At 39.9% G+C, this 24,831-nt stretch overlaps 1 protein-coding gene across 3 annotated transcripts in view; it reads left to right on the plus strand.

Annotated features, from left to right (window-relative positions):
• The window catches only part of arl15a (ADP-ribosylation factor-like 15a), a 118,969-nt gene that overhangs the window by 91,369 nt on the left and 2,769 nt on the right, over positions 1–24,831 (plus strand). For 2 of the 3 annotated variants that reach the window (XM_032515385.1, XM_032515384.1), the window contains exon 5: positions 23,431–23,530. In XM_032515385.1, coding sequence (XP_032371276.1) covers positions 23,431–23,530 — 100 coding nt within the window. Of the gene's footprint in view, positions 1–23,430; positions 24,499–24,831 lie in introns of those variants that run through there. The other variant, XM_032515386.1, reaches the window with a different exon arrangement.

Consider the following 24,831-nt stretch of genomic DNA (forward strand, 5'->3'; position numbering starts at 1 on the left):
CACACCTGTGAAGTGAAAACCATTTGAGGTGATACCTCATGGAGCTCATTGAGAGAACATCAAGGGTTTGAAGCACTATCAAAAAAGCAAAGGGTGGCTACTTTGAAGAAACTAGAATATAAGACATGTTTTCAGTTATTTCACACTTCTTTGTTAAGTACATAATTCCACATGTGTTCATTCATAGTTTTGATGCCTTCAGTGACAATCTACAATTTAAATAGTCATGAAAATAAAGAAAACTTATTGAATGAGAAGGTGTGTCCAAACTTTTGGCCTGTACTGTATAAAAAAGAGCTCATCACAAAATATGTTTATGTGATATTTCCATTTTGTATTTCCATCGTAAGTTTGGTCTTAGATTTCATTTAGAAGTGGTATTAAAAAGTCTTAAAAGGTCTTACATTTAACTTGTTTATACCTGTAGCCACCCTGAGGGAGAGTTTCAACGGCTGAACGGAGAGAAGGAAGAAAAGAGTAATCTGCTCTGCCTGGTACATTACCCATGAATGAGTCCTGAGAACGTCAGGGGACTCATAGAGGATGCACTCTGCCCTTAGGACACAAAGAGAGGGCATGGCCAGTCACTTTGTAGCACTTAAATCCACCGCTCCTGCTTCCACACATCATTTACTTAAGTAATTTCTGAGCTTTTTTTCATTTGTTTATTGGACCCACATAACATCCTAAACAAGGGCTTGACCCTTGGCTATTTCAATGCTAGTACTTGTGCGGATAAACAATCAAAGACAAGTCTATGAGTTATTTTTTGAAAAGTTTCCTGTGACTTGAGGAACCCCTTAATTTTGCTTAACATTCCTACCCAGACATCTTAGAAAACCTAAAACACCATTAACAGAGAAATTATAATAAACCAAATTACAGCTCAGCCCATTTGTATTTCCCCCCACAGTTTCTCATTTTGGTCGCCTAAAAATGTCTTATTCAGTAGCACCTTATGAACAAAATCTAGCTAGCTAGCATTAGCTGGTAGTTTAAGGGAAAGTTTGTTGATTTTTAACAGCTCTGTGCTAGTGCTTGGCGGTTCCTGTTTAACCACCAGCAAAACTCCTTTGGATGACTCACGTCTGCTGGCTGAACGTTGGCAATGTTCCCGCTTTAGCATTTAGCTTAGCACATGGCTTAGTGGCATCATCCTTCCTATCACCGCCCTCTCGCCCAAATATGTTCACTTCTGGCTCTAGTACTACTTGCATTATTTTTACAGTCTATGGCATCACCTGCTCTCTTGTCCCTTGAGTTATTTTCTATGTAAGTGGGCAAACACCTTGTAAACAACTGGCCCTGCAGTCTCCATGTCCCATCTCTCTCCACTTTTATAACCAAGTGACCCCTTGATGGGGATGTCCCGACTGGCATTGGTGTGTCCAGACTTGCCTTAAACCCCCCTTTCAACAACAGGAGCCTTCACTGTGAATCATGGAGATGTCTTAGAATGGATATGATCATCTTTCAATTAAATTTGGCAGTTTTATCCTCTGGCCCTTATTCTTAACAACAGTTACCATGTAGGAGATCTGATTATAACCCTGTACTAGGTATTCATGGCTTATTCTGTGGTTATGATGTCATGAACATGACCTCAGTGCAACATGTTTATGTGCCTGGCTTAATCCAGGGCACCAGCAGGGAGTGTAGGGTCTGCATTCCTCTATATTTCCCTTATGATCTCATGACATGTAGGAAGATATTAATGTTGCTTCTAATTTCCTTGATCTATCCATGAGATATATCATAACAGATGATAAAAGTGGCCCAAACTACTTTGCATCACAAAATAGAGACACAGTAGTAATGATAAAAATTACATAGCAGAAGTGAAATAAACAATAGCTATAATGAAACAGAAACAAATTCATGAACTACTTTGATATATGTTTCCCTCTGCAGTGACTGATGAGTGCATGTGATGCCGCAATTCAACTAAATGGTTGAAAATAATGGTCCTTCATAGCCCAAAGTAGGTTTGGTTCTGCACATTAGTGTATTAGACAAGTGTAATTATGGTAAGAAGACGGTAGTAAACCAATGCTTCCTACTGTTTTTGTACTTTTTATGTCTTATCTGTTTGCATGCACCACTAGCATTATTCAGTGTTTTGTAATAGGTAGTCCACTGATCTTTTGTTGCAATTAGATAGTTATATTCGGTATTTTAATTGGAATGCTCAGGTAGGGTTCATTGTCTGGCCAACAGGGATTCACAGATAATTTCAGTTAAAAGGCTCTTAACAACATCATTAACGGCAAAATGTCTACTTTTGCAAGGAACATATTAAGTTACACATCACATTGTGATTGCATTTTTTGCATTCAGATGAGCAACTTTGGACCGTTTCAGTAGACCTGATGTGATTATGCAGTCAGACGTTTTAAGATATTTTGTTCTGCAGTGCAGTACAAGTGCAACACAGACATTCACTGCAGACAGTATTGTGTGGGACTTGGCAGACACCCCCTGAAGCTTCTTTTGTAAAAGGTTACCTTGTTTGCCCCTTGAGCTATTTTTGCTGAGCCTCTCTGTCTGGACTCGGCAGTCTGTGAAAATACTCCTCACTAGCCTTACCTCCCCCCTCTCTCTCTTTCTCTCTCTCTCTCTCTCTCTCTCTCGTGACATCACCGACATCAGGTATCCAAAGCAGACAGCGTTTGTTTAATAAGCATTATTAACACACCTGCTTTGCAGCACATTCCTGATTACACGGTCTAATGGGACGGGCACTTCAAGTAGGATTAGTTGAGCCTGGGGGCTTGCACCTGAACCTCAGTTCTACTCTTATATGCAAACATCTTCTAACTCACACAAAAAAGCTGTGGAAAGGTCTATTGTAACCCAGTGTGTTTGATCAATGTGTTTGCCCATACAAACCGAAGGCTGTGTTCCACCCTGGTTACCTGATAGTTGTTTTTAAATTGAAAGAGTAAAATTATGACTTGAAAAAAAATCTTCCAGTAGTCAAAATCTTGGCTGTATGCACAAAAACACATTGTAGTAGATACTCCCATAACACACATGTTACATGTTTTATATTTTCTCTAACAACTAAACCGAAAATGAGCATAATATGAGCATGTTAAATAACATACTTTAAGTAACATACCGTAAGTATAACAAGTTTGTACACTAACAAGTCCATTTAGCCCATTTAAAGTAACTGTGTGGTGATTTTCACCTTGTGGTTAATCCAGATATTTTGGAAAAAGCTTACATGGATCTACACTACATAGTTAACTTGCTGAGGATGCATCTGCATTGGTGTTTTAAATAGGTCATTTTGAGTTTAACTTTTTTTTTAAAGTTTTTTTCATAATTACCCCCTCATCCAAAATGTGATCAAAGTATTGCTGAGCCACCGTAATACCTAATGATGTTTGTTTGTGGTAGAACATGTTTTGTCATGCCCAGTATGCAATTTGTCATGTTGCTAAGTGCAAATATTAGAAATCTGTCTCATTTCCCACATAGAACATTATTCTTTCCAGTTCCCAAGTGGGTGGTGGTAATTGTTGTCAATTTTGCCTCTTAAACTGTGGCCGTAGCACATAATTCTCTTATGTACATGTACCAGATTTGCAAAACCACCTATTCATCCTTTTTTATCTTTGTGGATACGTGAGCACCGATTTAAAGCATTTCCCCCGGTGTGCCATGTTGCATTATACCATGAAGGAATTGTGGGCTGGTTGTATGGCTTGTGTTTGGTGTTGGTTGGCAGTGTGGAGGCAATTTTGGAAGCAGGCACATAAAAGTGTTAACTTTATTATATTTAAATAAAAATATGTTAATTCCCACTATCTTTTTTTATGTAACACCAAAGTACAAAAGCAGTTTACATTAGATCAGTGAATCTGTATGTCTTCATGCATTCTCCTTGCACGTGTCGTAATATGTCAGTCTTGAAGTCTAGTCACTACCCCTCAGGTTTAACCAGTGATTGCAAGGGAATGAACAAAATGTCTTGGGATATGACTAAGCCCGCTAAGACCTAATGTGGGCTAATGGTGAAATGTTAAAGGTCTCTGATGTGATTTGACAAGATTGACCCTAAGTGAGGTTAGTTTACAGCTAGTCTGCCTAATCTCTGCATCCTGCGGCATGACCAGTCCTCAGCACCACTGACATCCTTTGAGAACACTGTGTTTCTGCTGATTAGATTCGGGCACTTGGGGTGTTTGAGAAGCAGCTGTGTCATAGCCTTCAGATGAAGGCTGCGGAGGCTCTGCTTTCTAAGGATGTAAATGCACAAACAGGATACATATCCTTTCCTTTTTTCCTGGGAAAAGGCCGGCAATCTTTAATTTTATTTTTTACTCCTTCCTGCTCTATTTAAATTACTCCTTTTAATGTCTGTTGTGCACAAGGGGCTTTCCGCTATGCAACATTTATGATATTGTTTCCTATTTTCTTTGGTAATCCTAGCCTGTGGAAAAATAGTCTGTTTTTCACCTGTGGAGATGAACTGACAGTCACTAACAATGGAGAGGATGACATTCCAGCTCTCACGATTACTGCTGAAAACTATATACATCCGTACAATGGCTTGTTTAACGGAAACGTTTATGTGTAATAATCTCTTGTAATTGAGGCCTTTTGAAGTACTGCATGGCTGTTGAGGGCCGTTATTGTTTACTTGACATGCACACCAAACAGTTCATGCTAACCCCTCCAGTGGAGCCACTTCCCCTCAAAGCATCAATGGTGGAAGAAGATCTTTTACTTAAGTAAAATATCAATACCCAATTTAAAAATGCTATGTTACAAGTTAAAGTGCATACTAAATATTACTTATTTAAAAGTGTGTAAATATTATCTAGAAATATACTTAAAGTATACAATTAGAAGTACTTACTATGCATGCAAAATGAACTATGCCATTGTAACTTTATTATATATTATACTATTAGATTATTGTTGACAGAGTAACATAAAAGCAGCATTATAATGTTATTTGTATGAAAAATAATCTTACTCATTAAACTTAAACTGTTAGTGGTTTAATTTACTGTATTATCATGTTTTGTATTTGTTATGCTCGTTTTATGTTTTTAAAATCTGCAAAGTAGCAAATAATGGTAGTGGTGTAACAAGTACAGTATTTGTTTTGAAATGTTTGTTTTCTGAAAATGTAGTTAAGTAAAAGTATAAAGTAGTATAAAATTAAAATACTTAGGCACAATTCTGCTTTTCTTGTACTTTACTTAGGAACAATGATTTTGTAAATGTACTTAGATATCATCCATCCTTTTAACAACCACAAAGCATCTCATTAAGCCATATATATTTTCAACAGTGTCACAAAGATGTACATGATACCCCTGTGGTACGTGTTGTACAGTCCAACTGGTCTGAACAGACAGACCCAAAGGGTCTTAATAAAAAAAGATGAAAGCATTGGAAAGGCAGCCAGACAATGAAAATGAACAGCTCTTTGTGCAACTAAACAAGCCACTGCCAAGTTTTGGAACAGGTCCAACTACCTCAACAATGCTCAGTCAGCAAACTATGTTTTATCTGCTTTGTTTTGATTTGACTTTGATTTAGTAATTCTATGTTCATTTGACTCTCATCCAAAATGTACAGATTTACTCCCGACAGTGACAGCTTGACTTAATCACTCTCACTAGAGAAGAGCTCTTTCTCAAGGCTCTTACTTCTGCTACTGAGTATGTTATACATACTGTAAATGTTGCACCACAATATACTATATTCAGTTACCTTCAACTGATAACCTCTGCTCTCTGAGGCATTTCGTTACCTCCATGAGGGCCTGATTAATCTGATGGCGTCATTCAATAGAGAAGTTGTGCATTCAATTGATTGAATCTAGGTGTGAACATCATGGTCAAATAAATTTTTTTTTTTACTTTCATAAATGTCACTGAAACCATCCTAAAGCACTAAACACTAATTAATGGTAAGTTTTTTTCCTGCAGCAGTTCAGCATTTACAACTGAACGCAAATAAACTAAATAATGCAGTCGTATCGCAATATATCATAGATGGCTCCCCTATTTGCTTTTGTTTAATACACATTCAGGACGTTTGTTTAAACAAGTTTTCAAGATCCTTGGAGTTTGGCGATAATGATTTTATGCTTCCCAGCTAAGCTCTGACAAGTCAGTTACAGTTTGTGTTCTCAATGAAGTGATAGTATAATGATGTCTTTTAGTTGAGACATTTGTTTGACACACTCGTTCATTAATACAGTGGAATACAAACAGACATTCTTGCTGTCATCATGTAGAAGTTTGCTCGGCTTTCAGAGCATCGCCTTTGCTTTCCTCCAGGGTGCCGTACCATTGTTCTACTGTATATTGGAGCGCTGTTATGACACTAAAGATGTATGCACTTCATCATAAAATTTCAGAATTACATTTTAAAGTGCATTTTGAGTGCTTTTTCTAAAACGAGTGCCACCATCATACAGAAATTCTAGAGAGGCCCCAGATTTCCACTGAATTGTTTGATGTTACCATAGTGGGGTTCTGCATGCAATTATGGATGCAAAGTGTGTTGTTCCAGTTCAGTGAACTAATCCTGGACAGAATCTCAGCTCTGTACACTTTACTACGTTTGTTTCTGTTTCTGTAAGAAACATGAACCCAAACTAAACGAAGCATGTTAATGAAATGTCTTACATTTAGGTGTTGTTATAGCACTCCTGGACAAAACAAACTACCAGCACATAAATATATTGTGTCAGAAATAAATGAAACCTAGCAATACACAAACTCAATTTGTCAAGCCATGTCTTGATTATATTATGTTTTATTTATTTACTCAGTTAAGTTTTGCTAATGTGTGTTCTAGCTCTTGGTCAGGAAAACCCCACAGTTTCTTAGAAATTGAGACAGGAAATAACAGATTAATGTATACTATAGATTGGTGGTGTGACGACTCATGTACTCAAGTAAAACGCTGGGCACATCAGTTCCAACAGCTTGTATTGGGCTCCTGGGTTATTAACCTGAAATGTTATCGTCTAATAATAATCACTGTTGTTCCTGCTTTCATCGTGACTCTCATGTTTTATCAAATGATCTCTATCGCTCTCTGCCCGTCTGTCTGTGAGTGGGACACACACATGCCACATGTCCCCCTTTGCCCCTGGCTCAAAGAAAACACAGACTTGGCTCTGCGTATTCTTTGCTTTTGTGCCAAATGTGTTCTGTCTTTAACACATTGATCATTTCTTTTACCTAAAACAAGCCTAAAGTTTTACAGTAAACACTGTAAAAGTCAATAAATACAATGTGGTTTGTATGAAACTTATATGTTGTAACACTGGAAATAAGTTAAATCACTATTATGTTGAATTATATATTTACATTTTTTAAAGTAAAATTCTATGATGGCAAGGAATTCCCAAATTGTCTCCGTAGTTTTTTTCCTGTTTAGCTATTTAAACTTCTTTATATGTATTATGAACGACAGGATGTGCTTAAAATCTGTCTCGATGCATAAGATTAATGTACCGTATCTCATTCAGTGCATAAATGGAGATCATGACCAAGTCTAGACAGACATTGGTGATAGCTGGATGTATGGATTCATACTTGAATGTTACATCCAATATACCGACTGCTCTTAGTTCATTAATTAGTTCCAAAGTTCTTTTAGCATGTTGCATGTAGGTAGTTACACTGCAAAGTAAGTAATGCATTGCTGCATGGGTTGCTTTAGTCTGCCAAGGGGCTTGATTGTTATCCCAAATAGGTTCAAATACTCTACTAGCAGTTCAGAAGTTTACTTAACCACAGTTGACAGCCTGGGGGCCCAGAGAAATTGATTTAAAGAGAATAATCTGCTCCTTAAAGAATTACAAAAGCAGGGGTGGGAGGTGAGGGCTGTTGTTGAATCTACTAAATATTAGTTTCTTATGCTCAGAATAAGATTGTGCTGATGTTACTCAGCTGTTTAAGAACCCTACTTGCCCAAAGGAATCCCATACGTTTTGGATTCTTTATGTTAGCTGGGACAGTAATTCTATCTATAGTGTCTATTGCAGTAAATTGACATTGCGGAAAGATAACTTTTGATGAAACTGTGTTGGGAATAGTCCAAGACGGAAGTGGCTAGTCAACCACTGTCCTCTGTCACATTTTGCACATGGTGAACTTGCAGGTCTTGGCACACATTGGGTGGTGGCTGTGCCCAATGACTCATGTGGCGCCCAGTGTCTGAAACTTTCGTCAAACGTCTGGCACATGGTGTGTGTGTGTCATTGTAGCCTGTGACGCTGGTGGCTCAAAATTCCCCAGTGGCTGCTGATTGGTTGTGGAGAAGATGAGGCACAGGTAAGGGCCAATCAATGAAACTTAAGAAGGAAACAACACAGTGTGAGCAACTCCGTTACCAAATGTCTCTAACTAACTTGTTAAGATCACCCTTACAATACCATGCACTTGCGTCATTAGTGAGTGGAAATGGCTTACTTATTATTGCCAGCTCATTTAGAATAATCAAGTCAAAAATAAGAAAGTTTAGTGCTATTTAGTTTTTGAAGTATTTAGGAAATATTCCCTTCAGTTAATTGCTTTTTAACAAGACTAAAAAAATGTTGCCAGTTTGACCTTACTGATGTCAGAAAATAGATTTTTATTATAACTTTAATTTAATCAAATAATGTAATTGAGATCAAGATCTCTTTTGCTAGAGAGTACAGCAGAAGACACACAACAAAACAAAACCAGTCACACACAAGCACATACAAACAGCATCTAAAACAATAACCGAGCTCTCCAACATCCAACTGCAACTGAAAAATCTACTACAGTAAAATGGTAAATTAGTCATTGTAATTGCAGTAGAATAAGGTCTTGATAACTTAGCAGAATGCAGTCATGTTTAGATAAAATTTGCTTTATTAGAAGTGAAGGTTCTTAATTAGTTTGGGGTCTTAGCAGCTTATTTCTTAGTACAGAATGATGTGCTGTTAACAATAAGCAAAACAGCATCTTATAAAAAAACAATTGTCAGTGTCTCACCAGAAATTGTTGTTTTCACACAACTCTGACAGCTACCTATGATATGACATCAACACAGCCCTTTTGAAAGGGAAAATGTTGATCTAGTCATGAGTGTGTGGGGCTATTGTGTGTGATGTCATGTCAGATGTCTGTTAATTGTCTTCATCACCACAAGTCGTGGTAGATGTATTCTGCCTTCCCTAATAGGCCTGCACGATTAATCGTTATAACATCGTGATCTTGATTCACCCTGTTTACAATTTAATTTTTAAATGCTTAAGAATATATATATATATATATAATATTATTTTGTAATCAAACAAAAACATAAAATCTACATTGTTTGTACTGGTGTTATTGTTGAATACATTGTGAATACATATATTTCTAATTTTGCATGATGTTTTTGTTGAGTTATTATTGCACAATACTTTTTCTGACCTTTTCGAATCCCCCGACTGAAACTAATACTAATACTAATATAAACCAAAACTTAAACTAAGCATTTTCAAAAAAATCAAAACTAAACTAGCAAACCCGCTTTAAAAACAAATTAAAACTAAACTGAATTTAAAAACAAAACGTTAAAACAAAATAAAAAATAAAACTAATGAAAAATGCAAAACTTTAATAACCTTGGTTTGGTACTGCCAATTTGTTTTGTTTTGTCATGGTCAAAACAATTGTGGCAGAGAATCGTGATATCACTTCTAAGCTAAGCTAAGTGATTCATATTTTTTCCCCGAATCGTGCAGGCCTACTCCCTATGCTTGTTCTTAATAGTCGCAGGCTGATTTCTTTTTATAGCAAAGGAAAGGCTGGTGATATTAAAAGGCCTGGAGGGGGGGCATGTTATCTGGTCCATAATCATGGATGCTCACGACAAAAGTGATGCTCTGCTTAACACTGCACAGCATGTCACTGTTGCGTTGGCTTGCTCTTTGTTTTTTCACATACCTCATTGCCGGAAAAAGCTCTGGTCAGTGCTTAATCATCACAAGGGCAGTCTGTGAGATATAACCTCTCTTAGTCTTTTCATCTAGTTTTAATCATCATTAGTAGGAATTCAGACCCACCAGACAATCAGTAATGGTTTGCTGCAGCCCTGTCAAATGATTCAGCAGATGTCCGTAGGTTGCTTTTGCCTTAAAAGAGTTAAGTAATGTTGCAGAAGTAAGTGAGCCAATATAATCTTTCTTCTTCTCTCCGCAGAATAATAATCAAGAGGACTTTCAAAAGGGCTCATTGCCATTCTTATAAAGATGAGATCATTGTGCAATGTAAAATATTTTGTATCAGCTAGACTGCCAAAGATTGGCACTAATGAAAACTGCAAATTGATTACAGTCAGCATTTCTAACAGACATTCTGTTTGAATTCTAAGTATAAAGTCTAATTTCCCATTAGAACCTTTTATTCAGGATGCCAAATGAAGATGAATGTGCCCTAAACTTTAAATAGCTGCTTAAGTAGTTCTGCTGCAGAGTTTATACAAAGCATCAGCAGAGAGACCACTATAGTGTTTTTCTTAGATTTGGGGAATTAACAATCTATTTTATGAGAGAAAGGGAAGCATTCAGATGTCCAACAACATCATATGCAGCTGGTTGGGTCTTTTAATTATTTTTAATTCTGTTATCTCCCTATCAAACTACATACCTAGCGGAATTGTAAAATACCTCTCATCTGATGACGGATGGTGTAACTATAGAATATTTGTGCAATCACAGAGATGAGATTCTCCCCCAGTGTATGCTGAGTGAGCAGACGAGACTGATGGAGGTACTGAGGGGGAGGACAGGATGAACAGCAGGAAAGCAGACAGGCGGAGAGGGGGAGGTCAGGTGGCGTGACTTTTTACTCCGCGGCTCACTGACCTTGACAATGGAGCCACCGCCAGCAACTCGGATAGCTCTCTCCGATAGTGTCTCTCTCTCTCTCTCTCTCTCTCTCTCTCTCTCTCAACCTCTCTCTCTCTCTCTCTCTCTCTCTCAACCTCTCTATCTTTTTGTCTCTCTCACTTTTTCTCTCTTCCTCTCTTTTCCCCTCATCCCCTGTCCCCTGCTTTCTCGTAGCAAGTTGAGCCTGCTGGTTGTGGCAGCCAAAATGCACCACCACCTCTGCTGCAGCGCACCCCCCTCTTACCTCACGTCTGCTCTTTTTCCAGACAAGCGGGTTTAAAAAGTCAACTGCGTATTGAGCCGTCTAGACTGAAGCCGGTCAGCAACCAACCCTCCCCACCCCCACCCCCAACTCCCCTCCCCAACCCCCGACTTCTGAGTTGCTGGCTACAGTGGAAAATGGATGAGGGGCAGGTGACCTTGCTGCGCTCTGTCCCTCATTCCTAGCCAAGTGCAAACTGACTCAATGGCCACATTATATAAACAATATTGACAACATTGAAACAATGTACTGAAAGCCAAGCCCAAGTTGGCCCTTGACATGTCAACAGTGGGAAAGAGGTGTTCTTTCACTGTAATATTCTAGGATATATTCACTAATATGAATGTTCATCGCTGATGTGCGATTTGTTTTGTGTTCAACTCCTCTTCTGAATGAATCAAATTATTATTTTTAGAACATGAATATAAAATGTATGACAGTGTACTGGTGTTTACATATAACCAAGATAAAGCCAACCAGTGTCTCTTTTTCTTTACAAGGTGTTAGCCTGTTAAACGAGGGCACACCAGCCAGATAAAATACTAATGCCAGTGCCGGAGTGAACTTCTCACTCTACTGCTTGTTACTCTTTTGATGTTTGGTTTTATGAGTCATTTTTAACTTCCTGTTTTGGATACAGTGGCTACTAACTGATTTACTTTACGCATGCTTGTCATAATTGTGGTTTGTGTTATTTCACAGTGCACAACCAAATCATTTGGTTGGGAAATCTACACTATGAATCAGCTCAGGATTGTAAAAGAAAAACTTTAGAATTGCACAGTACTCATGTTATAGTAGCACTGAGTAAAGACCCCACATTATTCGTGCCAGTATATTATTTTCTTTACTGTCAGTAGTGAAATAATACAGATATCTACTACTTCCACAAAGCAAATAATTTAATCTTCCATAGAGATATTCCCAAACAATTTACACAAAATGCAAAAGATGCATTGTAGTTTGTGAGTTTATTTTTGCTTCCCTCCAGTCAGTTGATGAGGTGTACTGTATGGCAGCCTGAAGTGTGACATTCCATGTAAAGCAGCACGTGATACTTTTTTAAGAGGTGTCTCCAGCCAGCCAGTGGCCCCCACCATGTGCTGTAAGATGACTCTATCCCCCCTGGTAAAACACAGCATTGACAGCTTGATTCTCCAGCAGAACATTAAGCAGTTACAATTAAGCTGTCTTTAAATGCCAGAGTCTGCCTTTCAATCTTGTGTTACACTTTACCTTGTCATTGCTCTTCATTGTGTGATTTAATTATTTAATAATGTAACTTAATGCAGAGATGTTTGAAAGCAGTTTCATCCTTACAAATCCTGTCAGGTCTGCAGTTCTTGATCATTTCTATAACCTCAGGGCAATGTGCCTAATGTCATTGGTAATACTGTACTGGTATCACCAGGACAGTTGATAAATAGGAATTGTTAAAACTCACATAATCAGTCTCTCATCCCACAGAGTGTGTTTTCTTAACAAGCTGGACAACAGAAGTGCCTCCGCTGCGGCTAAAAATTCAATTTTATTTCATTCATAGTATCAAATCATACAAAGGTTATTTCAAGACACTTAGATAGACAGAGTAGGTCTAGGCTACATTTTATAATATACAAATACCCAACATTACCAGTAATTGTAAAAGTGAACAACACCTTTGCATTTTGCATGTGGAGAAGCCATACACTCCTGTCTGGTTATCAAATCTTCTGGAAATGAAGTAGCCGGAAAGTTGTCACTTTTACTGTTGGCGACCAAAAAGTGTTTTCAACGGTCAGTCGCCAATTATTCCATTTGAAAACAGGAAAGAGTCAAAGTGTGTTGTAAAATGTTACATTTATATTTTCATGCAGTCTCGCTTGGTGGCCTCATGTCAGGCTGCACTACTAAAACAAGAGTTGTGAGTCCAGATGTTAAAGCTAGTAAATATATCTGACTCTTTTGTAAATGTTGAGCAACTTTCAGAGGTACCATAGCATGCATTTCCATGGCGTTTATTAACCTCTGTTTGCATGTGTGGTGTGTGAGGGATAACTGCAGACCCTCAGTGTCGGTAGAGCCTCAAAGACGTGTACCTAATGCTTCATTCATCTCACCTTGGGAGGCAAGGGTTGGAAAACCAGTCAAGCAGCACACATCGATTACCCTCTAGAGAATGCTAGACCTTCGAAGCGCAATATGTGAAGCTACTTAGAAACTTCTCGTTTCTTTGATGGTTTATCTCTCTTACATCTTTGTCAGTCCCGCTAGTGCAGCCCTCCCGCCCACCTTCATCTCGTCTTTCTTTCAGTTTCCCACCCATACAGCCTTTCTCGTCCTGTCATCCCTGAGCTGGTGGTCCATCTTTTTGGGAGGTTAAGGGGCAACGTGGGTGAGAGGGCAGTCGGTAGGTTGTACGGGCACCGTGCTTGCCTTTTCCCACAGCCTGCGTCAAATGCTGCTGAACCCTGACCCCAGTGGGTCCTCACTCTCAATATCGGTGTGGAACGTAATTCAGCCAGACAGACCCTATTCAGGACCAGACTTTCCATTGGAGGAGAAAAGAATCATCCCCCCCATCCCAATTGTGGTCAGTGCCCTCCCTTTGTCTGCTGGTCAAGCAGGGTCGGACGACCGGCCGCCACTAGCCAGGACAAGACTTCCGAAAAGCCTATTCAACATGGGATTTGACCCCAAGGTTCCTGTGCTGACTCACAGGGATCAAACGCTGGGAATCTCTGGGCGTTCTCTTCCATGGAGTTTTTCATCCATTGAAACTTACCCTTTTGACAAAACTCGAAATGACCAAAGGTTTTTCTAAAAAGTTTCCTTAATGGCACAGCAATGTTTTTCAAATGCGGGACTCCTGGAAAAGGTTTATCCATGCCTCACTTCTTAAATACCTCACTCCCGATGGTCGTTATTGAGTTTAAGGGTAATTAACTTGGGGCAGCTTTAATCCTCAACTGTTGTGGTATCAAAATGTTTTTTAATGCTGTGGCTGGGGCTGCTTTTGCTTGGGCTGGGTCACATCATTAGCTGTGCACTCCTGGTTTTCCTGGTAGTTGTTAAAACCATCCACAAGCCGTTCTGTAACAAGGAATTAATAATAAATCAAATCTACATCAAATTTCACTTTTAATGCTGAGCCCGCGGATCACTGCAACTATGCATATACACAGAGACACCAGTTTCCTGTGGAATTAACAAATTTCAGTTTGATAAAGTGATGTACACCATTATCAGTAAAATTTAGAGACAGACTTTAAACAGCTGGAATAGGTCAATGGAATGTGCATTGTGTTGTCCCATTTTCTGCTTTGTTGCCATCTACTATATGAAACCTATCTGAAACAAAACTCACGCAAACAAATGTGAACATTCACCGAGACACATAGAAAAAATGTGAATATGGGGTCATAATTACGAATAGGAATGCAAGGCAGAAAAGGTAAGAACACCCAGGAACCTTGAATGTCAAGCATGATGGTCCCATGGTATATGAGAGTGTGTGCGTGTCTCTGTTTGTCTACATGAGAGAGGGTGAATGTGTGCGAGTGAGTGGGCAGACTTCAACTTGACGCATGGTTTAAATCTTTTGCTGAAGGGGGTCACTTTGATTGTAATGCCGTGTGCTGTGTGCTATCGCGGGGTCTGCTACAGCTTTAAAGCTGGTCAACTGTCAGGACTGGAGCGTGAAAGGGGGGGCCCAGAGTGAAAGGGGTGAAGGGTCCTGGAGGAAGAGGGGTGGCTTGTTACGGACCTCCTGGGCTTTGAGGGCCCTCTGTGTGGACTAATACAGCAAGGCGGTCCTCTTCACAAGAAGAAGAGGGAGGGCAGGCTCAAGGGAAGGTGCTGGTGCATTGGCCCCTGCAGCAGGGAGCATGGGCAGGACGCCAGCTCACCCGTTCAAGTCCCACATACCAGATGTTCTTTGTCAGGGAGCTCTTGGCCTTTAATAAATTGAGTTACTGTAAATCTGCAATAAGGCAAGGCAAACATGGGCACTCAACCTCCCTCACTACACACACATCCCAGATATTGTGTTCTACCAGACTTGTCTTGGTATCTTACAGGTCAACCCCTGGTGAAGGGACCATGTCCCACATACTGAACCTGACAATAATTTTCCAACATACAGAAGAAAAGGATGTTTTCCGTCCCCTTTTGAACCCTAGAAGATGTCATTCATGCTTCTAGACTGAAACCTCAATGGGTCCTTGATCTCGTTCAGGGACCTGACCCAAAGAGAAATTATTTCAAGATCCTATGGTATAACTTATGACACTTAAATTTAAGTTTGTTCCCAGACTGTTCTGATAACTGATCGGCTTTTAAGTAGAGCATGGCAATATGGTTCACAATAAGAGTAATACATTGTTTTGCTGTTGTGTATTATATCAAACTAAAGACTTGTGTAAAACATAACCAATTATTTTGTATTTGACAGCTTGCTCAGAATTATTTATTTGGAAAACAGAATTTTGTAGAACAATGTCATCACAGTATGATTCTGCTGAAAGTAGATATACATTATTGAATCACCACCCAGCCCCAATCCCCAGTGTTTAAATATAATGTTTGAATTTGTAGTCTTCAAACATGTTGCATTTGTTGTTGCCACTACCAAACTTGAGGCATGAACCATTTACCCAGGTAACAGCAGTCTTTGTGGAAGTCATCTGATCTGCTGCAAGAAAAATAAAAAATGAATTCCTCTGTACTACTGAAAGGGGTTGGGAAGAATGTCCTCTGTGCAGTCTTGCTTAGATTTACAGCGCCTTTGAGGATGGCTCTGATCTGGCAGTGGTCAGTTGGCTTTGAAGAGAAGTGCACCGCAAGTGAATCACTTTGAACTTGCATTGAGCCTGAGGGAGACCCATGGTCCCACCTGAGTGAAACAGGACAGTAAATCTAAAAGCAGCTCAGTTTTTGCACTGTGACATGGGGACTTGAGTCTTAATTTGTTGCCTGTCGAATCCCCCGGTCCAACAGTTCTACAACTGTGGCCTGGTTCCAGGGTGGCCTCAAGGCTTTTACGTGCTGGCTAGGCCTGGATTGTTTCCACAGCAAATGAAGGGACTAAAGTGAAAGTCCATATCTCTCTGTCTTTTCCGCACTCACTCTCACTATACTCGGACTTTAGGTTTATGGTCCTTGTTTTATAATTTTTTATTGTGTATGTTTTTTATTTAAACTTGTACATGCATTTTTTTTCTGCATTTGCTGCTAAGCCCCTGGCTTAATGGTTCAGCATGGGCACCCACAAACCACCGCAATTGTGGCTAGTGCCGCAATTACAAATTTTAAACGTGGTCTTTAACTGTGAAAACTGTGCACCACTGCTTATTGATGATTGTCTTGGTCTGAGCCGGTTGTTTTATCTTCTGCCTCCTCCAAAAGTGCGCCAGCCACCAGCTAATGTTTTTTGTTAAGACCAAAAGAGTGAGGAAGCAAGTAAAAAACAGCACATGCTTGGCAACAGCAATGTGCAGCCATTGTAAGACATTTCCTGCTTTTTTTTTTAACTTCAAGAGAAATCTTCCTGTGTACTTGCTGTAGATTTGTTCACAGCTCCTATTAGTGTTGCAGAGCGATGACATCTCCCGCACGGATGAGAGTACAAGTATGCTCATGAATTGTTGATGACATGAGATGTAGGGTTTGCCATGGGTACCATGCTAAACCCTTTATAATCCTCTATTTGTGCTGTGCTACCTGTTAGCTGAAACAAAATGTAGAAGTCCTCACTTCATGTAATCTGTAAACAAAGGAGGCAGTGTCCTGTGCCCCCCACCTAGAGGTGAAACTTTAACTTGAGAGATCATCAGGTAATTATCTACCTTTGGTAAAACTCTGGGTCTATAATCCACTCAGATTCAAAACCTTGGCTCAATTGCCCTAGATTTTAAAGCCTTGCTATAGGCTTTAAGTTTTATTTGTTGGCCACTGGCCTGCATTTGACACCTATCAGAGTTTGTAGTGCAATGTTTGTTTTTTCACAGGCTTCCCAAGTGTTCCTCTTTTTGGGACCTCCGGGCTTTTGCATGTCTTTAAGGCTCTTTAGGTAAGCCGGAAAAGCAAACAAAGCCATATCTATTATATGGTAAGTGGATCTCACATTACCCTGCCATTTCAATGCAGTCACCAGTGTGGGCCACTTTCCAAGTGACTGATATTTTCACAGGGGCCAACATGTCAAGGGATGGTGTAATTGATTGTCTTGGATATTTGAGTATGCCACTTTCCCTAGTTCAGAGACCCCCTAATGCTTCCTTCTCCAGTTATATGGCTTACTCATGTGGTGAGGTTTTGACACATGACAGTGAAGCAGGATAGACGTGTGGTCATGGTACATATTAGAACAAGGGCATTGGAGGCCATGTCTTCTATTTTATAAAGCACAGTTATTTTAAAGCTAATATGATATTTCATTTTTTGTTATTCTTATTAGCTCAATACATATAAAGTGGTGCTTTCTGCTGCCTAATATGGCCTTCTCCCATATGTCACTTTATGCACACGTTCTCTAAACTAGCCTTTGAACAAAGGATGTTGTTTTGTTAAAAAAGAGCCCCTGCTGAAGGTTACCCAGATGAAAACTTCAAAGCTAAAATCATTACTTCTTCAATGAGTTGATTGAGTAAAACTCTCCTTGCTCCACAGAGGAGTTTTGATAGTTGCCTGAAGGAAGCAGTGTTTGAAGGATCACTTATCTGTTTGAGTAAGTCATTTTATCAGCTTCTCTTTTGGATTTTTTATTTTTTTTTACATTGCTGAAAGGCAAAATCTTCTCAAGTGAACGTTTTTTCTCCCCTTCCTATTGTGCTCTTATTACCTAAACAGGAAGCGATTATTAGTATTATTTCACATTATTGAATTTAGTTTCGATATTTTTCTCAGACTTTTGGATCCTGAGGCAACTGCAAGAGCCAGGCTTGGAAAAAAACTTGCCCTAGATGAGAAAATGAGAGTTGACAGCGCAGGTCATTTACCTTTCTTTTACGATACTGATCTGCTGTAGGAGTGTATCCAACAAACCTGCGTCTGTTACATCTGGCTTTGCTGTTAACCTCTGCAAGAATGCTAGAACTGACTTTAGATCTCCCAAATACACGTAGGGTACATAGTGCAAGACCATTGAACCACAGCAATTCTTTTTATCAGAATGAACATGGCATGTAAATGGAGTGCATTCTGTTGCCTTGGACCTCTGCCATCACACCCTTGAGAAAGGCACTTAACCTGAATTACTCACAAAAGTGATTGCAGACTACCGGAAACATACAGGGTACACTATAAGTGTCTGTGATATTGTTTGCGGCAAGGCATGTGTTGTCACAAAGTCAAAGTCTCAAAAATATTTTAACTGATAGACATACGTTAAGAATCCACGGTGTGTCATTTTTACGAGCTATTTGTTGTTGCCCCCAACAATGATGCTGGTGGTACGACCTATAAAAGGTTAAATCTTAAGCTTTACTAAGATTAAATGTACATGCATTCTACATGCACTCTGTTCATTCATCTAGGAGTTGGACTGCTGGGTACCTTGATAGAGAAGCACAGATTGATTCTTCTCTTTTGTTTTTCAGTACAGTCTAATATTTAAGAAGATAGACATTTGAGAACAATACCACCTGCTTTTTAGTTTGAATCCTAAATTTGTTTAGGATACTAATTTGTGAGGGCTACGGATTTGTCAGGGAGGTTCTCACATTTATTCTATGCAGCCAACATTTCTGCACCTCCATGACTACAACTTGGCCTCAGGCATCTTTCTCTTCTCTTTTGTCCAGTTAGTCTTTTTTGTTTTTGCCTCTGCCTCCCTGGTTAACTTAGTTGGTCCTAGTAGGGCTCTGCTGGCAGTAGACAGCCGCCAAAGCTCTTTTCATTCTGCCAGGATATCCTCTTTACTTGATATGATGCCAACAGTGACCATCACATTTAGAAAATCTGTCTTTGGTCGGGGAGCTGCTGGATGTGTGTGTCATGCCTGCCCATGCATAGTGAAGGGAGCCTGAAGTAGGGTTTCCAGGGTTGGTACTTGAGCTTAGCTGACTAACTCCCTGCAGACACTGTGTCACAAATTGTAAAACCTAACGATCTATCTTTGATGAAGTGACACTTCCTCAAAACCTATTTTCCAAAAAAGGAATAGCCGAATTGTCTCTTCTAATCAACATGTGCAATTTAAGATGAAAATTAGAAAACATTGATTCGGGCTAGAGGAAACTTAGTCTTGTTGGCCAAGTTTATTTTGGTTACTATCCCACAAATGCCTAGCCTAGATACTGATTTCCAATATTGATTAAAGAAAAACCTAGAAATTCCTTCACGTGCACTTTCCCATGTTGATCAAATTGTCCCTCACCCTCTCCCTCATTTAATCATTAAATCAGTTGCGTACTTAAAGACTAATTTGTTTCCCGTTGTGAAACCAACTATCATCAAACTTTACTTACATATTTCTGAATGTCAGTAAATGTTAAAAACACCTGAAAGCCATTATTTATAGAACTGTTTTCTACTAAAACATTACCTTCTTTGTGCAAAAATGTGTCAGATTTTTATTTTAGTATTTTTCTTGATTGACCATAACTTGACCCTTTGTTACACAAAGATAATCAGGCTTCCTAACGCAGAGTTGTGGCTTTTTGGAAGGGAAGATGTTTTTTAAAAATAGACCAATAGCTATCAGTAGATCACCATGCTTTTGCTGTTTAAAGCCTTTAAACATGATGCAGTATGCTGGGTAGGAGAAATTGACCTTCCACCTTGCAAATTTCATGTTAACCAGTTATTTTAAAAATAGAAAATAGAATACTACAGTAATTTTTAACATAACTGTCATAAATAAATCATGTCCTAAGAATAAATATAATAGAAACAAAAAATAGAATATAAAATCCAGCTCATGCATGTTCTCATTCATTGCATTGTCCATTCCGCAACTAGTCGGGCTCAGAAGTTTTATGGCTCTCCCCACAGAACAGAATAAACAAAAACATGACTGGATTCCAGCGGCAAGAATTCAGTTGACACAGACCCAGGTGATTACATTTTTTTGACACACTTATGCATACAGTAAATAAGCCGCCTTCTCCCTTGCACGAGGCAAGGCCCCCGGTCTGTATGACCTAGAAGAAGCTAGACCGGATGACCCAGTGGTCATCCTAGAAGCCATCTGGCAACTCATGTCTTGTGTGGCTTACCCCTCACACTACCTCACACAATTCCTTAAGCAAGCATAAGTGTGCTTAGGAAGACTTAATCTAAGAGAAACTGGTTTGGGCCACACTGTTGACTGCCAGTGTGGGTGCACTGTTAGGTCATGGGGTTCCTTCAGAAGAAGACATACTTTCTTGATCCCTGAGGGGAAATTAATTTTTTTTTACTCTATTATTTATATATTTATTTGACATGTTAGAGACACAGGCCCAAAATACACACACACACACACACACACACACACACACACACACACACACACACACACACACACACACACACACACACACACACACACAGGACCTATGCACATGCGTCAATGGATAGATGTCAGAGCGAGGGGGTGGCTTATGGACAGGCCCCCCGAGCGGTTGGCACCTTGTTCAAGGGCACCTTGGCAGTGCCCATGAGGTGAACTGGCACCTCTACAGCTTCCACCGTCTGTACTTGGTCTGTTTGGGGACTTGAACCAGCAACCCTTTGGTTCTTAAAGCAGTCCCCTAGTACTGGCACCCCAGTCATGTAACACTGAGGCCGCATTTTGTGATTGAAATGGATTGGATTTGCCCTTTCAATGAAATGTGGCCCGTGTGAAAGTGTTCATACTACCTAGGTATTAAGTAAATGGGGGATTATTTGCTATCTCAGAATACTCATGTTTTCACAAGAGCACAACTATAAAGCTGCACTGAAAACTTAATAAGCCATCTGGTTTCATTGGGACGATCAGTTGTCTGATCATTCTAAGGATCATTTTTAGTTTTATACTTTTTAGTAATCCCCAGTGGGGAAATTACAATTTACACTACACACAGGTCTGAAATACACACATGGTCAGGTCCTTTTACATGCACAAATGGAGAGATGTCAGAGTGAGGGGGCTGCGATTGCTGAACAGGCAACCTAAGCGGTTGGGGCAACTTGGCCATGCCTATGAGGTGAACTGGCATCTCTCCAGCTGCTAGTCCACACCATAATTCGGTCCGTACGGGGACTTGAATCAGCGACCCTCTGGTTCCCAACCCAACTCCCCATGGACTGAGCTACTGCCAAGGCATTTGCCACACTGTGAGATGCCCATGGGTGTGTTCTGTGACAACAAGGTGAAGTGAGAGAAGCTTGAGCCTGTCTGCACTTGCACACGGGTCACTGCTGGCCTTTTTACTGTCTGCCAGTGACGGGGCCAGAGTCTTCCAGAAGAGGGCCTTGGCCACAGGCAGACAAGTGAGCCAGCCAGCCAGACAGGCAGCCAGCCGCATCATCTGCAGTCTAGGTCTGGCGCTAGAGCCTGGGACTAGGGCAGCTCAAGTTACCCAGACAGATTTGTTAACACTGTTTGGGTCCGCTCGGCTTTCTAGCCAGGCCTCTGAGCCAAACGCGGCTGAGGTGACTTAATCTGTCATTAAACTCACATTACACCCGGACAGAGACTCAGCTCAGGGGCAGAGACAGCGCTCACTCTGCTACTCACTGGCATGGCTGGCTGGATTTGAACAGACACAAAGAATACCCCCCTCCCTATCCTCTTTATGCCACACACCATGGCACAGCTAGACAGCCCAGCACAGGCTAGACAAAAGCAATTTCACTTGAAGTTGAAAAGTCATTTGACTGTGTGATGGGTACCTGAATGGATTTGGTGCAGTTTACAAGGTGCACATATGTATTTCTCTTTTTGTATTGGAAAATACCAATTAAAAATACTGAGGTTATCTGCTATTTTGATTTTAAGAATTTATTCAATCATCAATTGTGTTTTCATATTAACAGAACAGATTGTGATTAAAATCCTAATATCTAGATATGTAATGTTCTGAAAACCAGATTACAATAATTTGTACAAGAAACAACGGTCGTCTTTACTCTATAGTATGGTCAAGCTCTCATATTTGAACAAGTAAATGTATGGGTGAAAAAGCGTTATAGATTCATTTTTCTATCACATTTTTAAAGGGGTTATGAATACTATAGATGATGATACATGTAACTTGATAAATGTGAGAGACACATTTCTTCAAACCTTTACAAACATACATATAAGTTTCAATCTAAATATACAACTGACTAAATAAGTTAACATGGTGGAGAAATGTAGTTTAATTGCATCAGAGACATTAGTAACATTTGAAAGAAATCTCAGAGCTGCAGAAGATACACATTTGTCTTTGAATGTTCTTCACTGGCTATCAAACAAACAGGAGGAGATGGCTGAACTTTTTCTCATCGGGCTAAAAAAATTGCTTTCATTACTTTCAGCTTGAAAATGTCAGAAACCCTAACAACCTGCAGTACCTCAAGTGGAGGTCTAAGACATTGTTTCCCTCTGTCGAGATTTGTTTTTACGTAACAGCTGGTACTGGTTCTCCTCCCAACCCCCCACTGTCATGAGCAGCCAAAAGCCAACATATGAACTTTATAATCAACTATTACAAAGAGAATTTTCCTAGCACATGTTTTAATTTTATTTAGTTTCATTTTATTTTACTTTATCTTATTATTAACATTGGTTTCATTATGGATGGATAGCTGTGTTTGGGAAGTTTCATGGCTGTGTCTTCATGTATTTGTGAGTAATTATGTGAAGAAAATGCACTTGCATCGAAACCAGTTGTGTGGATTATGTGGTGTGTGGCTAGAAATGATACTCTGGGCTCTTGTTTTTCCCTATTAATGTCCTTACCCTCAGAAAACAAGGGGTGAGGCCTCTGAAAACGGTAATCCAACTGTAAACCCAGATTTTTTCTTCCACTGTGGATATAAAATGATAATCCTTACTTTAGCATTAGTCTTTGTCATACTTTATCATTAGTCCTTACTTATAGCTGAGTCATGAACTGACCATTCATATCATGGACTGACCATTCATACCATGGACTGACCATACACTGGACTTAAAGCATTCCAAAGCTTTACAATGGAAGGCAACAAATCTGCAGCTTTTCAGTCCCACTCCTTACTAAAGCACACAATAATATTGGCCACTCTCCCCAACGTGTTGAGGTGCTTTAGTTATTGAAATTAATACTGAATGTTTTGGCTGACCACATTCTGTTTCTGCCGGCAGGTCAAGAAGTACTTTGAGCTGGAGCCACTAGCCAGAGGGAAGCGTTGGATCCTGGAGGGCAGCACCACCGACAACTTGGAGGCAGTGAAGGAGAGCTTTGGCCAGTTGATTAGCCTGTTGGAGGACAAAGACACAGAGCCTGCAAGGATATGATGCTAATACTGCTAATGCTAAGAGACATTAGCGGCTAACAACAAGGAAACACAGCATCCCGCTGTTGCCCATGTACATACACTCATGCACAGACACAAACATCCACACACAAGAAAATGCAGCAGCTGTTGGCCTCTCTCTTTGAGAAGTGGATTGTATGTTATCCTCCCTTCACTGTGCTCTCATTTTTCAAATTGGAAGAGTGTGTGCACAAGTCAGCCACTACAACCTGACAGAGGAAAGCTGCCATTAAACCCACCCAATGTAAAGCAGTTTGTCAAGAAAACTCATTGAACTTTGCCAGAAATGGAAATCTTGTTTACTACTGTCTGTGCCATCGTGATTAGACCAATGGCTTGTGGGACATATGGCATTCCTTCAGTCATCATTGGACATGAACACACACATTCTCACTCTTACACAAACACACACGCTGTCACACAAAGTGGAGCCCAGGTTGTCTGTAGATATGTTTAGCATCTCCAGTAATTACTTTACAGGATGTTTGGGTGGCCTGGGTTGATGCTCTTTCCACTGAGAAGTACTGTATGGCTGTCAAGTGTGCTTTTCTGTTTGACTCAGTAACAACAAATGCCGTTGTGTGATTGGAGTCCAAAGCTTGTTTTATGTATGGTAGTTACATATCAGTGTGGCACAGCGCGTCTGAATATCTAATCCGAATAGTGTAGTCTGAGTATCATTTACATGCGACAGGCATATTGCTGTGTACCCTCCTGTGCAGCCATACACAGATACTACTAATTATGTAACTAAGTGCTAGGTGACCTTATATAGGCCATTTGGAGGATGCGGGAACAAGTCTGAATGCTTTTATAAATCAGAATCTGATTTTTTTTTTTATATATCATACCACACTTATGAATTCTTTCAAATCAAAGACAAAAAAACGACGACCATGATTGACAGAGCTGGTAGAGAAATGTGATGGATTTAGTTTCATTTCAGTGTTGAGCAAATGTCATGTTTTTTTTGTTTTTTTTTCTACATTTTTACACGTTTTCTTTTTGAATTTGACATAATCCCTCTCAACACTGGCTAGCGACTCCAGTCTCCCATCAGGGTGGAATACAAACTCTATCAATCAGCCACAGCAACAGCTGCATCTGACAAGTCCCTGTCTGACAACCTAATGCCTTCCAACTGTCTGTGAAGACCCCTCCCTGTCTGCTGTTTATCGTGGACCCCCCCCCCCCCCCCCCCCCCCCCCCCCCCCCCCCCCCCCCCCCC

Source organism: Etheostoma spectabile, chromosome 5 (genome assembly GCF_008692095.1).
Source record: "Etheostoma spectabile isolate EspeVRDwgs_2016 chromosome 5, UIUC_Espe_1.0, whole genome shotgun sequence".
Classification (NCBI taxonomy): Eukaryota; Metazoa; Chordata; class Actinopteri; order Perciformes; family Percidae; genus Etheostoma; species Etheostoma spectabile.